The following is a 17619-nucleotide window of genomic DNA, read 5'->3' as shown; positions in this document are numbered from 1 at the left end:
TGGAAGTAGGGAGGCCAGTTAGGAGGCTATTAAAAGAATTCGGGTGGAAGGTGATGTTGGCTTGACCCAGGAGGTGGAATAATAAGTGATTAGACTGTAGATATACTAGATACGTTTTAAAGTAGAGCCAACAGGATTTGCTTATGGCTAAATATAGGGTGTCAGATAGAGGAAGCAGAGGGCAAAAGGTTTTGAAGAGTGAAGTTGCTGTTTATCGAGATGAAGACTGTAGAATTGAAGCAGGTTCTGGGGGGGTGAGATCAGGAGTTTAAGATTCTTATCAGATAGCCAAGAGGAGATGGTGAATAGAGAGTTAGATGTGTAAGTTGGAAGACCAGGAGAGAGGGGACCAAGCTGGAGAAGTGTACTTAGGAGTTGTCAGTATATCTGTGATATTTAAAGGACTTATACTGAATGAGATTACTAAAATCTTGGAGGAGAAAAAAGATCTAAGGCCTGAGCCATGAAAATAGTCTCAGCATTTAAATACCAGGAGATAAAAAGAAACCTGCATGAGAGACTGAGAAGGAATTGGAGGGAAACGAATGAGTTTTGTCTTGGAAGCTAAGCAAAGAGCATGTGTCAAGCAGGATGTGTTGTTCAAGTGTATGAAATGATGCCGTAGGACAGTAGGGCGTGTACTGAATACTGACTTTTGCGTTTGGCTCCATCTAGGTCATTGTTGACAGTGGGGATGCAGGCCTGATTTAGAGTGAGCTAAGGAGAAAATGGGAGTTGAGGAACTTAGACAACTCTTTTGAGGAATCTTTCTATAAAAGATAGAAATGGAGCTTAGAATGGGAGCTTATTTACCCTCCATTAGGTTGGAGGTGATAAGCAAACTTACTAGAACTGCATCTAAAATAATCTGAATCTAGGTGCTCCTGAGAGATACCCATGAGCTTTTGTTTAGAGACACAGTGCTCATATTCTTAGTTTAGCTTTAATTGTTAACCTACTAGACTAGTGGTTCCAAACTGGTAGGGGTATGGGGTTGAAGGAGGTGGCCGTGGTCTGAATGTGGCCCCTAGAAATAGCCTTCACATCATTTAAAAATTCTTGATTGGTTGCCAGCATTCAAAAATCACAGAATTTGTATTTAAAACTCAGATTTTCAGGTGCTCTTAAAGAATTAGAAGATAATGGTGATATTGGGCCATTATAAAAACATTAAGTCCTCTTAGAGGCTATACATGGTGTCTCCAGTTCATTGCAGTTCCCACTATTTAAAATTTGTTGCTCTAAGTCCAAATGTTAGTCACCATTTATTTATTATACGGTTTGTGTTACCTTTCTTACAGCCAGCCTCCTCCACTCACTTATACTTTTGCATATGCTTCTGTAGGCATTTGATTCTATGACCCCTGCACTTTGTCAGCATCCCAAGGGTAGCGATAAAGTGTGCCATCATTTATCTTTCTAAATAGCCTTCATTTACTAGGGATTGGTGCACGGTAGACGTGCAAGAAATTTTTGCTGAACTCTCTGCTTTGTGTTATAAGAATAAGTGACAACATACAGTGATGCAGGATAAACATAGTAAGCGTGGTATTGATACTGTCAGTGTGAGAGCCCATATACTGCCCAGCAGGTTGGAGATGAGAGCTCCCTCTAGAGTAGCTGCTTCAGCCAGATGACTGGCTGATTGCTTGAAAACATTCTATATATCACAGCAGTGTGCAGCAAAATATCTTAATTTTAGTTATTTTTAAATGTACTGCACTTTTCATTCTTTGGAGAGACTTTGACATATTCTCTCAACGTATTGATTAGTGCATATTTGCCACTAGACTTTGGCAAATTTAGTCTTATGTCGCCCATCTCATATTCTTGAACTGGAGCTTGCAATTTATGGGGTCACTTCAGGATCATAGTTCCACAGTCAGAATGGCTTATCTCACGTGTGTCAAGTACTGAAAACAGTTTTTTAGCTGTATTTTCTTGTGCCCTTCTTCCCCCATTGTTACTTCCTCTCATCCTCATAAGGTTGGGGGAAGGGATGGGTTATCTAGGCAATTTGTGGGGAGCTGCCAAGTTCAAAAGCATCTCTCTTCTTTCCTTTGTATTCCCACGCATTCTTTTCCCACCTGCTTTCTTCCAGTTCTCAATTTTATTTAAAATGAACAGATATGCTTGTTTTCCATAACTAATGCTTTACATTCAGTCCATTAAATATCCCATAACTATAGTTTACATTCTGAAAAAAGTACATTTGAAGTCTTTGGTCTATTTATGCTGTGTCTTAAGTTTGTTTAGGCTGCTACAGACAGAGTGGCTTATAAACAACCGAAATTTACTTCTCATGGTTAAGGAAGGTGGGAAGTTCAAGATCAAGGTGTGGGCAGATTTGGTGTCTGATGAGGGCCCTTTCACTGGTTCACAGATGACCATGTGTCCTCACACAGTGGAAAGGGAGAACTCTGGTCTCTTCAGCCCCCTTTAAGGGCAGTGATCACATTCATGAAGGCTCCACCCTCATGACCTAATGACTGTCCAGAGGCCCTACCTCCAAATACCATCCACATTGGGGATTGGGCTTCAACATGAATGGGGGGGGGAATATTCCATCCACAGCATGCTATTTCTCAGGTAGAAGATGATATATAAATACTTGATCATTACTACCATGTCTTTGACAATGAAGTACATTAGTTGTCACCTTTGGGGATTGTGTCTGTCGTTATTTCTGGGGGGAGTTGAAGGTTTTGGCTTTCATGTACCATAGTGTGACGTAAATGTAACCTTAAAGAGCACAAGAAGGTGAGAATAAGCTTGGAATAAAATGTATACCCTATGCTTAATTGGTTAACAATATTAATAGAGTTCTAATTTGATAGTTATATATGATGTAAATAAGGGTGCTGTATAAACTATGATCTATAGGTCCAATCCAGCCACTCCCATTTATGCATTGTATATCCGGCTGCTTTCCTGCCACAGTTAGAGTTGAGTTAGTTGCAGAAGCTGAAGATATTTATTGGTCCTTTACATTCCTGTCAGTTGTATTCTGTGCTTAAGGGTACCTTCAAGTTCAGCTTCTTTTGCCAGGCCACCTTAAATTGTCTCTGTGTATCTGCAGAGCTGATTATATTATTGTGTTGGCCATGTGAACTTTTTGACATGTGTAATGTGCTGTACAAATTCATTGAAGTTTTTTTCCTAATTTGTCTGAGCACAGAAACAAACCTTAATGCAGCACATCCTACGCTGTGACTATGAGGCCTGTCGACAATATCTTATGAATCTTGAGCAAGCGGTTGTTTTAGAGCAGAATCTACAGATGCTACAGACATTCATCAGCCACAGATGTGATGGAAATCGAAATATTTTGCATGCTTGTGTATCAGTTTGCTTTCCAACCAGCAATAAGGAAACTAAAGAAGAAGAGGGTGAGATTAAGAACTGTAACATGATCTTTAAGAGGAATTTTGGGCAATTTTGAAAATATAAAAATTATTAAAGAAAATCACTGTAAAGAATTTGTATGTACTTTTACTTTGCTTTGTAAAATCTAGGAGTCTCAGAAGGTAAAAATGCCTGTTAGGATGAACATGTAACATGAATAAATAAAATTTTTATCAATGTGTTTCTGTTGCCTTAAATTCTAATTTCTCTGTTAAGTACAAACTGTATATATGATACTTAAGAGCTTTACTGATTTTATAATTGCTGGTGACTTATATTACCATGGGAATTATTTAGCAAGTTAAGTCAAATTATATTGAGAAGTCAAATTATATTGAGGCAACTCTTATCCCAATTTTCAGAATGTAGAGGGAAAAATAACCTAGTGAGTTGTTAGATGTTTTTGGAAAAGTAAATAAGCTTTTTGCCATAAAGTTTTTAATTGGCTAAGTGAAGGGGGAAACTGAAAACCTAAAGTGTAACTGTGTAATTCATATGGTTTTCCTTATTTTGAATTCTGCAGTTGATATTCTGGTAGCTACGTTTTTGAACAGTGGTTTGCAAGTTTCTGACCTTTATCTCGTTATCGTTGACTGACTAAAGGATTATAAATAGTGTATAAATTAAGATTGAGGTACCGATATGTAGGCCTTTTCTTCCTTGGTAGTGAAAGCTAAATTTCAGCCTACTTGTGAATAACCTTATTTTTTATCTTTGGGGGTTGAAAAGTAAGGCAGAATAAGGAAATAATTCACATTAAAGGTCATAGTTCATTCTAGCTTAAGTGTTGCTCTAAGGAGGGAAAATTAAGCTGTTATCACTAGTATGTGAATTAGAATACTAAAACACTTAGCAGTTAGCATTTAATGGCCTGTACATACTTCATCTCTTAGTTATTTTTGAAGTTTAAATTGATCCTAATTTTTTTCTCTTATGTTTCAGAAGCAGAGCGCTCTGAAAGAAATACATTTGCAGAAAGGCTTTCTGCTGTTGAGGCCATCGCAAATGCAATATCAGTTGTTTCAAGTAATGGCCCAGGTAATCGGGCTGGATCATCAAGTAGCCGAAGGTAATGTGATTTTTACCAGGAAAGTTTAATTGGTGGAAACATAATCCAAGTACAGAAAGAAATGTATCTCTTTCCTATCATATGCATGAATTGGTGGGTCCTTTTGTTTTGTTTTTGTTCCTCCCAATATCAACCTGGGAAAAATACCTGACAATATCTAGTTAGAGTTTAGGTGTAAAACAGTAGGACCTAGGGTCCTTCAAAAATTTGAGGTAATTTAGACAAGTAGTTCAAACTTGATTCTTTGAATGTGTTTTAAACTCATCATTCGTGTTTCCTAGGAAGTAATTTTCTTTAGTTGGAGAACAAGTAATATAATAATTGAGAGAACCTCAATCTTTTATTTTCAGATTGTTTACTTAGCTCAGTTTCTCAGACGTCCTAAAGATCTGGGAAGAAATGAAAGGCTGATGTATATTATGAATGTTTGGTATTTTAAATTTTCAGGCTTTCTGAGTTGTGAGATGGACACTTTATAACACATTAAAAATTACTAGATGTTTGAATAGATGAAGACTATAAAGAATTCAGGATACAGCTGTCTGTAGTTTTTTTTTTTCCCCTGAAGGAAAACACATTTATATTAGACATGAGAGCCAAAATTCTTGGATACTTCACAAATCATTAATGGAAGCACTGCTCACTGTGCTAATGTGATAGGTTGTAAAGTCTACTTAAAACGAAGACACTCTTTTGCTTATTTTCTGTTCTATATTCAACTTTCCCTTTAAAAATGATTCTTCTAAAATTGGTTCCAACTTGATAGCTTCCCAGGTTCAAAAACATCCTGAAGTGAGGTTTATCAAAAAGTAGTTATGGGTAACCAAATTATAATTTAAAATAGTACAGAAACATTATGTAGACTATGCAAAATGGAAATTATCATTTGTTTAGGACTACACTAGGCAAAATGTTTGGTCTAAACTGGAAAACAACTTAAATTCTTCATGAAGAAATTAGTGTCTGAATTATTTCAGGTATTTCATTTCCTCAGGGAAAATACAGGTGCAAATCAAGTTGGACTCTGATATGGTTGGTCCAATGCCAGTGCTGCCATCTTTTTTTCATGTAAGGATTATTTTGAAGGCAAAGACTAAAAGGAGCTTCAAGAGTGGGTGATGTGTTGCTCACAGAAATAATTTGCAGAGTAAGCTCCTTTGAGGCATTTGCCGAAGATTTCACTGCAGTGCTCTTAACCAGTTCAAACTCAGGGCTGCCGGTTGAACAGATGAAAGCACAGGAGTCTTATTATCCACGCCGGGCAGTAGGAAGTCCACAGACTCTGCTTCATTGAAGTGAAACCCTCCTCTAGCCTACAATGGATTTTCTAGGCGATACCCCTTGATGAGTATGCAGGCTGGGATTCATGAGCTGTAAGCTCAAAACTGATGCAATTTCAATATTGAATGGAGTACTGTTAAATGCCTTCAGATGATGATTTGACTCAGAAGTTTTGTTATGTGACTCAATAGTGCCTGAGTACAAAGGGCAGATTTAGTGGAAAGCTTGATTGATGCATCTGATTGCAGGTGTATGTACTCTAGAGATTATTAATCTGGAAGACACATGACCTTCGCTTTTTTGTCACAGTGGTATGTTTGAACATGACTGGATTCTAAGGCTTCTGTAGCATGGATATAACGTGCTTACAAAGAGGAAATTACATCAACCTTGAATTCTTCCATATTGTCAGAAAATACGATGACTCCAGGCAAGCCTATACGAAGAAATGTCAAAACTCTGAATCTTAGCAGCCAAGGTGGTATCTCCTCAGTATTGTCCTCAGCCACTGAGGATACAGGTGAATCTTCATGAATTGTGTACAACATCTTGAAGAATAATTTTCTTTTTTTTGTTTTTTTTGTTTTTTGTTGTGAAAGAATCTGTATGAGGAGCTGGGCATTGTACTTAAAAATGTTCCCAAGACCTAATGAAGAAAAGAGGTAGAGGACAATTTTTTTAAATGACAAGGAATGACCCCCTCATATAATATTGAATTGACTACATCACAACAACAAAGTTGGGAGTTTGCAAGTTCAAGATGAGACTATGGTCTCAATTTATCTTCATTTATTCTTAATGTGCTCTAGGCTAGAGGTTGGAGAATAGCCCATATATGTTTTGTTTGGCCTGTGCAATGTTAAAATTTTTTTTTCTTTAAAATTTGAATGCCTTTAGATGAGCATGTATGCCTCTAGTTTGCCATGACCCCCTACTTCTTACACCTGACTGCCCTTTCCTCAGTTTATTTTACTTTCCAGGCCCAGTAGGCATTGTGTTTGTGACCCTGGTGTAAGCATTCTTCTTGATAAGCCCAAAACATGCATTTATTTTCAGGTTATTTGCAGTGCCTCCCAATTACCGCTGATTTTTTTCTCTCTGTGTGTTTTGAGTAAGACACATTAGGATACCAAGTGTCTATGTTGAGCTTATTTAAAATTGTGTAGGAGCATCACAGTGTGAAGTCACCCGGGTGTGTGCTGTTACTGGTAAGGAGCCTGCCATGCTCTTTGGGTGATATCTTGGACAGGGAAGTGACCTTGACTGAAAGAATCATAATCACTGTTCCCTGCTCCCTTCCATATTATAAAAACTCTTGAACTCAAAGATTTCTAAATTGGGAGAGAGAAGACACCAGTACCATAAAAGAATTAACTATAGGTATTTTTTAATAGTGCGTACTATAATAGCTAGTATATTTTTTGAGACATTAAAATTTACTTTGTAGAATCTTCCAAAAAATGTTTCTCTTCCCCAAGGTACATCATCATACACAAGCCTTATAAAATAGATGGGTTCCTGAAAGTAGCTTCTAAATGCATTTTTAAAAAATTTTACTCATAAAACTGAAAATGTATTGCTATGGAAAAACACACTTACCCTCGGATTAAATAATAATTAGAGAGTCAAACATTAATACAAATATTTCTGAATTACTTATTTGCAGACATATAATGCTCACCTGGTAAGGTGTTAGGTTTTTCACATCAGAAATGTCATGTCTTTGGGATTAAATCTGCCTGGGAGAAAGCAGTCCCTTATGTGTTGCCTGGCCCTTAAAATTGAATTCTTACTCTTTATTCATTTAGAAGCTCTAAAATTGTGGCCAAGTGAAAGGATTTGCCTTATGTGCTCTCTCTTAATTGCTGCTAGTTTTTAATGTGTTAATTTTGTAGCCTTTGTAAGCTTTTATTCAGAGGTATAGATTTTTGTACAGGTAGTTTACTAGTTCCCCTAATGAGGTCTGTGTTTGTGATTATTTCTTTATCTTTTTAGCGATGTGCACACCTGTATAGCAGGAGAAAAAAAAATCACGCCCAGATATTAATCTAACAACACATTTTACAAGCTCCAGTTTCATTCATTAATTTCCTTGGGATGAAGTTGTACTGTTAAAAAAACTTTTTTGTATAAAAAATAAACCTAAATTGGTCTTTGTTTGAAAACTACTTACTGTGTGGATATTAGTTCCATTGCTTTTGAGAGCACAGAAAAGGGGTTTAGTGGGCTAACAGTATTGGTTTTGTGCTAATCAGTATGTTTTGCTAATGTCTACTATTGAACTTAATTCTTACTGATGATAAACAGGGGACAGAATTTTTTTTTGTTTTAATGTTCAGCTGTTCATTTATCTTAACTGTATGAAAGATTATTTCCTAATCTTAACTTCACTGCAACTTTTGTTCCCGGTGCTTAAGTTTCTGTGGGAGCTTAATATAGTGGTTTTAGTGCTGAACTGGATACTAGGATCCCCCAGTTCCATTTCTATCCCTTGCTGACTTATTCTGTGATTCCAGAATTGGCATTTGTACTTCACTTTCCTGCCTGGAGTATTTGCCTGTAGAACAAACTTTCATCTCAGATGAGAAGTTCTGTGCACCTTATCCTTACACTTAGACGTGGTAGTGAGCTCTGATTTTGTCCATGTTCTTCTAGTTTGAGATTACGGGAAATGATGAGACGTTCATTGAGAGCGGCTGGTTTGGGTAGACATGAAGCTGGAGCTTCATCCAGTGACCACCAAGATCCAGTTTCACCCCCCATAGCTCCCCCTAGTTGGGTTCCTGACCCTCCTGCAATGGATCCTGGTAAGATCTGTTATTTTATTCAGTGTTTAACAAAAAGACAGGGTCGTGAAAGAAAAGAAATAAACATTTCAGTGGGATATTTAGAAATCTGAAATTGTTAAAATTAGCATAATGAGTATTATAACTAGCTTACATAGATTTGGTTTAAGATGTTTGTAACTTAAAAATTCTAGAAAGTCTTGTTAGATATCCCTCTTCTGCTGAAATACATATTTCTATACTGGTAAGAAGCTAGCTAATAATATATCAAGATAAGTCAATAGTTTGCCTAGTGGATTCCTTCTATTATAGTTTGGAAAAGAAGCATCCACTTAAGCCTCTGTCCGATTTCACCTTTGGCTTGCAGAGAAAAGCCTTAAGGCCAGTTAAAAGAACATGTTAGGGATATGTTGCCTATAATGATGTACATCCTGCTGTTCTGTTTACTGAAAGATGGTGACATTGATTTTATCCTGGCCCCTGCTGTGGGATCTCTTACCACAGCAGCGACTGGCACCGGTCAAGGACCAAGCACCTCCACCATTCCAGGTGAGAATCTCTACTATTTTATCTACCTAGGCATTTGGAAGATAAAACTAAACACTTTGTATATAGGTTTCTACAGTTCTACACTTTATCTCAAGGAGACTTCTTGGCTTGAAAAATACCTAATTCTGTGACTTATCTTCTGTATATCAGTGAAGTTGTGGTGTGTATGTGCATATATTTCATCAGTTGAGATTTATAAAATGTGTTAATGTGTTTAAATTCTCTGTAATGAAGTTATTAATTTGTTACCAATACTCAAATATTTTTCTTGTGGTTTATTTGATAGATACTCGGTATATTATTCTAGAACAGTCTTTCACTCTGTTTTGAACACTTTTGTTACCAAGTGGATCTGCTTAATTACAGGTCCTTCCACAGAGCCATCTGTAGTAGAATCCAAGGATCGAAAGGCCAACGCTCATTTTATATTAAAATTGTTATGTGACAGTGTTGTCCTACAGCCCTATCTACGAGAACTTCTCTCTGCCAAGTAAGAAGTTTAATATACTTTTGATATGAAGATTTAGCTTTACTCCTTTTACTGTTAAGTTGATCTTGCAACATATGGAACAAAATTATTTTAATTGAATTTAAAATTTATCGGAATCTAGCATTGTATTTTCCATGTTACTAAGTAAGCTCTCTTTAGTGAAAGAGGCCTTCTCGATATAATACAGGGTACACTAAATGAATAGTTTGATTTTATGTTAGCTTGATGAGGGTGTATATTTATATGTTAAAAAGATCACAGTATAGTTGCTCTCAGATGTTGAATCCATAAATTAGTTATATCACTGTCACCTGGAGAACTTTAAAAATTATACACATTCTTCCCCAAGCTCTACACTAGAAGTATAACTCAGCAGGTCTGAAATGGGGCCTGGAATCTGTATTGTGAAAATCCAAGGATGATTCTTATGGTTTCTTTGGAAATCTTGGCTTACGGAATCATCATGAGATCATACAGAGCTTTTGATAAGTATTCTGTTGTAAGTGCTCATTAATCGTTAATAGGTTACATCTCTACCTGCAACTTGATTGTTTATCTTCCTTTACAAACTCATAATGATGAGTGTTTTTATAATAGTTATTAATCTGTGCCAAGCTCTACTTGCATTAACTCTTATTCTAGATATAACTGTCTGGAGTAGATAATGTTATCCCCACTTTACATTTGCAGCAGTGGGCTTAGAGGTTAATTAACTTGCCCAGGCTCACAAAACTATTGAGTGGCATAGCTGGAATTCCAGCCCTGGTATGTGTCTTTATTACAGAACTGGGACTCCCAGCCTTGACCCTTATGTCACCTTCCCTATTTAGTACAAGAAGGTGTTATGAGTTTTTTTATCTTTGAGGGCGAGGGAGTTTTCATGTTTAAGTCTTACTGCCCTTTGGATGAAAATGACCAAATTTATGAAATTATGATTTAATGAAGGCTGCCCCACACTAGTAAAATAAGTCATTGGATTATAAACAGAGTTATTATGACAGAAGCATCTTAATAATTTATTAGTGGTTTGAGGCATAGATAAAAATGGTTTATATATGGATACATACAGTATATCTTTCTGTTTTTATTTTCTCAATTGTCATTTTTTTGCATTTATGGTGTTTTTAATCATATTATCTTTGTATAATTTCCTCGTGGTGGTGTCTAAAAAGTTATTTTATGTTCTTATTCCCTTTCTCTTTGTTGTTAATTCATTTTATATTTCTACAGTTCATTTCTGTTTCACTAGTGCTTTATTTTAGTACCCTCACAGTGGTTGACTTTTTCCTCCTTTATCTAAAAAACATAAAATATCTGGAAAACACCCAATATGCCACTGTATTCATAAGCTGATGTTACTAGGAGAGGCAGTGTTCTTTTTTTTTTTTTTTTTTTTTTTTTGCTCTATGCGGGCCTCTCACTGTTACGGCCTCTCCCGTTGCGGTTGGGAGCGCAGGCTCAGCGGCCATGGCTCACGGGCCCAGCCACTCCACGGCATGTGGGATCTTCCCGGACCGGGGCACAAACCCGTGTCCCCTGCATCGGCAGGCGGACTCTCAACCACTGCGCCACCAGGGAAGCCCAGAGGCAGTGTTCTTTTGCCTGACTTTTAGGTGATAAGTATAGAGATGATCAAACTGGCCCTTTTTGCTTTTTTATACTACAGATACAGGAGAATTTCCTAGAGTTGCTAACACAGTTTCCTAAGTGATGTATCTGGGAATTATTTACCATGGAGATGACTCAGTAAGAAAAGGGTTTTTTCTTCTTTTTTTATTGAAGTATAATTGACTTATTATGTTAGTTTCAGGTGTACAACGTACTGATTTGATATTTTTTTACATTACAAAATGACCACCACGATAAGTGTAGTTACCATCTGTCACCATACAAAGTTACTACAGTGTTATTGATTATATTCCCTATGCTGTCCTCATGACTTATTTTATAACTGGAAGTTTGTACCTCACCTATTTCACTCATTCTCCTAACCCCCTGCCCTCTGGCAACCACTAGTTTGTTCTCTGCATCTATGAGTCTGTTTATGCAAGAGGCTTCCCTTTTCTCCACAACCTCGCCAACACTTGTTATTTGTTGTCTTTTTTGATAATAGCCATTCTGACAGATGTGAGGTAGTATCTTACTGTGGTTTTGATTTGCATTTCCCTGATGACTAATGATGTTGAACTTATTCACGTGTGTGTTGGCCATCTGTCGTATGTCTTATTTGGAAAAATGTCTGTTCAGGTCTCCGGCCCAGTTTTTAATCAGATGGGTTTGTTTGATGTTGAATTGTATGAGTTCTTTGTATATTTTGGATATCAGTCCCTTATTGGATATATCATGGGCAAATATCTTCTCCTGTTCAGTAGGTGGGCTTTTCATTTTGTTGGTGGTTTCCTCAGAAACTTTTTAGTTTGATGTAGTCCTGTTTGTTTGATTTTGCTTTTGTTTTCCTTGCCTGAAGAGGCAGATCCAAAAAAATAAAACTAAGACCAGTGTCGAAGAGCATACTGCCTGTGCTTTCTTGTAGGAGTTCTATGGGTTCAGGTCGTACATTTAAGTCTCTAATCCACTTCGAATTTATTTTTTTATATGGTGTGAGAAAGTAGTCCAGTTTGATGCTTTTGCAGTTAGCTGTCCAATTTTGTCAACACTATTTATTGAAGAGACTGTCCCCATTATATATTCTTGCCTCCTTTGTCATGGGTTAATTAACTTGCCCAGGCTCACAAAACTAGTGAGTGGCATAGCTGGAATTCCAGCCCTGGTATGTGTCTTTATTACAGAACAGGGACTCCCAGCCTTGACCCTTATGTCACCTTCCCTATTTAGTACAAGGTGTTTTGAGTTTTTTATTTTTGCAAGGCCCTCTCTTCTGTTCCATTGATCTCTGTGTCTTTTTTTATGCTAGTACCATACTATTTGATTAATACAGGTTTGTAGTACTGTTTGAAATCAGGGAACATGATGCCTCCAGCTTTGGGTTTTTTTCCCTCAAGATTGCTGTGGCTGTTTTGGGGTCTTTCATGGTTCCATATAAATTTGATGATTATTTGTTCTAGTTCTTAGAAAAATGTCATGTGTATTTTGATAGGGATTGCATTAAATCTGTAGATTGCTTTAAGTAGTATGGTCATTTCAGTAATACTGATTCTTCCAATCCATGAGCAAGGTTTATTTTTCCATTTCTGGTCATCTTCAATTTCTTTCATCAATGTCTTATAGTATTCCACATATTCCAAGTACAGGTCTTCTACCTCCTTGATTAGATGTATTCCTAGGTAGTTTGTTATTTTTGATGCAATTGTAAATGGGATTGTTTTCTTAATTTCTCTTTCTGATAGTTTGTTTTTAGTGTATACAAATGCAGTAGATTTCTGCATATTAATTTTGTTTCCTGCAACTTTACTCAATTCATTTATTAGTTCTAATTGCTTTTGGGTGGAATCTTTAGGGTTTTCTGTATGTAGTATATGTCATCTACAAACAGTGATAATTTTACTTCCATCTTTCCAATTTGGATGCCTTTTTGTTCTTTTTCTTATCTAATTGCTGTGGCTAGGCCTTAAAATACTTCGTTGAATGAAAGTGGTGAGAGTGGGCATCCTTTTCTTGTTCCTGATCTTCGAGGAAATGCTTTCAACTTTTCACCTTTTATTATGTTAACTGTGGGCCTGCCAATATGTGGCACTTACTATGTTGAGGTATGTTCCCTCTGTACCCACTTTCTGGAGAGTTTCTATCATAAGTGGATGTTGAATTCTGTCAGAATCCTTCTCTGCTTCTACTGCGGTGATGATACAATTTTATTTTTCAGTTTGTTGATGTGTATCATGTTGATTGATTTGTGGATATTGAACCGTACTTGCATCCTGAGATAAATCCCCTGCTTCATCATGGTATATCATCCTTTCCATTATTGCTGAATTTGGTTTGCTGATATTTTGTTGAGGATTTTTGCATCTCTGTTCATCATTGATATTGGCCTGTGATTGATTAATTAATTAAAATGTTTTGTGATGTCTTGGGTTTTGGTATCAAGGCGATGCTGGCCTTGTAGGATGAGTGTGGAAGCATTTCTTCCTCTTAATTTTTTGGGGAATGGTTTGAGAAGGATAGGTGTTAACCGCTTAAATGTTTGGTAGAATTCACCTCTGAAGCTGTCTGGTCATGGACCTTTGTTTGTTGGGAGTTTTTAAATTACCGATTCAATTTTATTACTGGTAATCATTCTGCTCATATTTTCTATTTCTTTCTGATTCAGTCTTGGGAGATTGTATGTTTCTAGGAGTTTATCCATTTCTTCTAAGTTGTCCATTTTATTGGTGTGTAATCGTTCACAGTAAATTTCTTATGATCCTTTGTATTTGTTTGATCTTGGTTGTAACTTCTCTTTCAATTCTGATTTTATTTATTTGAGCTTTTTTCTTGGTTGAATCTGGCTAAAGGGATACATAAGTGTGTTTTGGAGTAAACAGAAGGGAGAAGTATGTTTATTCTACAGTAAGCAGCTTCATGAAAATGAAGTTTGAGTAGAACCATGAGAAATAGGGAGAAGAGGGAACAACAACATGGAGAAGTATGAATATTATGAGGAACAGTAATTCATCCAATTCAGAGTGGAGGATTAGAAAGAAGAGAACAACAGCCAGTGGATCTGAAAAAAATAGGTTAAAATCACTACTTTGGTCTCTGTTCTTTGGGCTTGAATCCTCTCAATAATGGCCTTTGTTAGATTGTAATAGTATCAAAGTGGGATTATAAGAATAGTAATGAGATGGTGGTATAAAAGAGATGAAAATAGGCAAGAGTAGAAACCAGAGTCAAAGCTATGTTTATATGTCTGTCATAGCCTTTAATATGTGTGTTGTAATAAACTGAACTATTGAGTTGTTGAAAATGGAAAAGAAAGATGAGATGCAGAAGTTTAAAAATTGCTTTAGAAGGAATACTTTGTGAAGAACCAAAATTTTTGTCTGAAGTTACTTGGGACAGTGATACTGTTGGGTGACATAGATAAGTCAGGTAGAGAGCAGGTTTGCGGAGAAAGATGATTTGAGTTTTAGACACATTGAATGTAAGATACCACTGGGAAATCCCAAGTAGGCTTATCAAGTAAACAAGTGTAGGTGTTGGAACCATATTATTGTGAGAGAAGTGGTGGTTGCTATGGCAGAAGAGAGAGAGAGGCACAAACGGCTGAGGACTGACTTCTGGGAAATGTGAGGGGTCTAGGAGGAAATAGAAATTCAGTGAAGAATGTTTAAATACATTTTAAAGAGGAAACTCGTAATAATAATAGCTAACACTTAACTGAATACTTGTTTTTTGCTAGGCACTGTGCTGAAACCTTTTAAGTAATAATTCATATAATCCTCCTCACAATAGCTTGAGATAGAGCCTGTTACTATGCTCACGTCTAGAAAGTGTTAGTTTACTCCAGAGCCCTTGCTGGTCTATTCTTTAGTGTCACTAAAGCCAAGAAAGTAGACCATGGTTTAGAGAGACAGAGGTTCCACAAAGTGGCTTTAAGTGAGGTAATATGAGGCCAGAAAATACCACTGATGGTTTTCTTTGAATGGTGAGACATTATTTACTAAGACAAAACTGTTTTTTTGTTTGATCATGAACATATGTTAACTTTCATAATCAGGAAGGACAGTAATTGATAATATTTTTATATACAATTTTTCTCATTTTAGGGATGCAAGAGGTATGACCCCATTTATGTCAGCTGTAAGTGGCCGAGCTTATCCTGCTGCAATTACCATTTTAGAAACAGCCCAGAAAATTGCAAAAGGTAATTTATTTCAAGTTCTAAAAGGGTTGCTTATTTTTTAATTTGAATAGATTCTCTTCTATAATTATTCAAACCTAATTTCTGTATATGGAAATGATACTGATTAGAAACTGTCAAGATAATTCTTTTGCTTATGTTTATGAAATTCATATGCTTATACTTTTTTCAAGCATAATGTACCTTCTAACTTTCCATCAAAAAGCAGCTGGTATAAATTTCCTTCAATTAAAAAAAAATTCCATAATGGATTGTGTAATGATTAATCTTTTGAAAGAAAAGATGGATTACTCTTAGAACCTGTCCACGTGTTAATTCGTGTTAGTGATAAAATTTTATGGAAAGAACAGGCCAGAAGTCTTACTGTTCTTTCTGACTTGGATTTACTGCCTAACAGAAAGCATTAAGGAATATCAGTTCCTGCCAGCCAGCCTTTAAAAGATTTAGTAGTTATCTTTTAAAAAATACTGGCTATGAATAAATTATGTGATTGTCTATAATTTGTTAAGTAGAGCTAGAACTTGAATCTTAACTGCATGAGGTAGAGCTAATGACTCAGAAGGCTGATGTTTGATGTATTTGTATTGTCCTCATATGTGGTTATGATATAATTATGCTTTGCTTTACTTTGCACCAGAATTGACTAGATTTCCTTGCATTGTTGACTTTGTATGTCAATTTATTTTATTAATATATAGTAGTTTCTTATTTATACTATGTAAATGTTAGAGCTTTTCCATTTGAGGAAAGGAGTAGATGGCTGTAAGTCTTTTCTTGATGTATGAACTATTATGTTTTTAATCTTTTTAGCTGAAGTGTCCTCAAGTGAAAAAGAGGAAGATGTATTTATGGGCATGGTTTGCCCATCAGGTACCAACCCTGATGACTCTCCTTTATATGTCTTATGTTGTAATGATACCTGCAGTTTTACATGGACTGGAGCAGAGCACATTAACCAGGTAAGTTATTTTATATTTCCCTATATTTATGCTATCTAGGTTTTCTTTTCTTCCCTTTGACCATCACTAGAGTTATAGTTCTTAGCTTTGGAATTGCAAGTCTGGTATTTCCTTTTACTCCTGAGTTACAAAATTCTCCAAAGAAAATTAATTTGTATTTAATTCCTAAATAAATGAGGCAAAGGAGTTGACTGTTAACACCAGTTACGGGCTGTCATAAAAATTAGAAATCTTCGCTGGGTAGTATAACCTGATTCACAGCTCTTGATTTAGATTTTATAACTGTTATGCCTTTTTTTGGATGATACAGATTATTTTTGCCCTTCTGGTAATATTTGATTCCCATTTGTGTACCCATCTGTGACTGTTTCCCAGAGCACATTAATTTTGCTCTGCTGTTGTTGTGATTGAATTGTTTTAGAAAATACCAGAAATAATTATTGTGATGAGACATACATATCATTTTTCTAAAAAGTATATCCTTTTCATTTTAGGATATTTTTGAGTGTCGTACCTGTGGCTTGCTGGAGTCCCTCTGTTGTTGTACAGAATGTGCAAGGGTTTGTCATAAAGGTCATGATTGCAAGTGAGTGTGACTTTAGTTTTCTTTAATATTGTAAACTACTTAGATTCATATTCCCATATTAAAATAATCTGTACTGAGTCATGCTTTGTTTCATTATTCAGAAAGCATGAGGTTCTGTCAGGTTGCCCACGTTAAGCCACTGTGTGTATTAAAACATAGTTTTTGATTTAAAGAGTACTTTGCAATGTTTGTTTGCAAGTTCTACTCTTTACATAAAACTAGCCTAATGTGCAAGAAATATGTGATCGTACATTGTGACTAGAATCAGTCTTTTAAGAAACATATATACAGAATGTTTCTGTCTGCGTTCTCCAGCCAAAGTCTCAGGCCCCCCTGTAGTAGGGTGTATTAGCAGGAAACCTCTGAAGGCATTAAGGGAATCATGGTTTGGTATGTGCCTTGTTTTTTTTTTTTTGCGGTACGCGGGCCTCTCCCGTTGCGGAGCACAGGCTCCGGACGCTCAGCAGCCATGGCTCACGGGCTTAGCCGCTCCGCGGCATGTAGGATCTTCCCGGACCGGGGCACGAACCCGTGTCCCCTGCATTGGCAGGCGGACTCTCAACCACTGTGCCACCAGGGAAGCCCGTGCCTTGTTTACTTCTTAAACTAAATGTAATAACCTTCATCCAGCGATAGAGTTGCTATGGTTAGTTTCTTAGTTTTCACAGACCTAAGAAGCAATAAAATTATCCCA

At 36.5% G+C, this 17619-nt stretch overlaps 1 protein-coding gene across 7 annotated transcripts in view; it reads left to right on the top strand.

Annotated features, from left to right (window-relative positions):
- UBR5 (ubiquitin protein ligase E3 component n-recognin 5) overlaps positions 1-17619 on the top strand; it is a 141481-nt gene that overhangs the window by 77536 nt on the left and 46326 nt on the right. For all 7 annotated transcript variants that reach the window (XM_060128609.1, XM_060128613.1, XM_060128612.1 and 4 more), the window contains 8 exons: positions 3179-3389; positions 4348-4474; positions 8411-8562; positions 8995-9090; positions 9457-9580; positions 15286-15383; positions 16191-16339; positions 16834-16925. In XM_060128609.1, the coding sequence (XP_059984592.1) occupies positions 3179-3389; positions 4348-4474; positions 8411-8562; positions 8995-9090; positions 9457-9580; positions 15286-15383; positions 16191-16339; positions 16834-16925 (1049 nt within the window). The remainder of the gene's footprint in view (positions 1-3178; positions 3390-4347; positions 4475-8410; positions 8563-8994; positions 9091-9456; positions 9581-15285; positions 15384-16190; positions 16340-16833; positions 16926-17619) is intronic.

Source organism: Lagenorhynchus albirostris, chromosome 17, assembly GCF_949774975.1.
Source record: "Lagenorhynchus albirostris chromosome 17, mLagAlb1.1, whole genome shotgun sequence".
Classification (NCBI taxonomy): domain Eukaryota; kingdom Metazoa; phylum Chordata; class Mammalia; order Artiodactyla; family Delphinidae; genus Lagenorhynchus; species Lagenorhynchus albirostris.
This window is presented reverse-complemented; position numbering and strand designations above follow the sequence as displayed.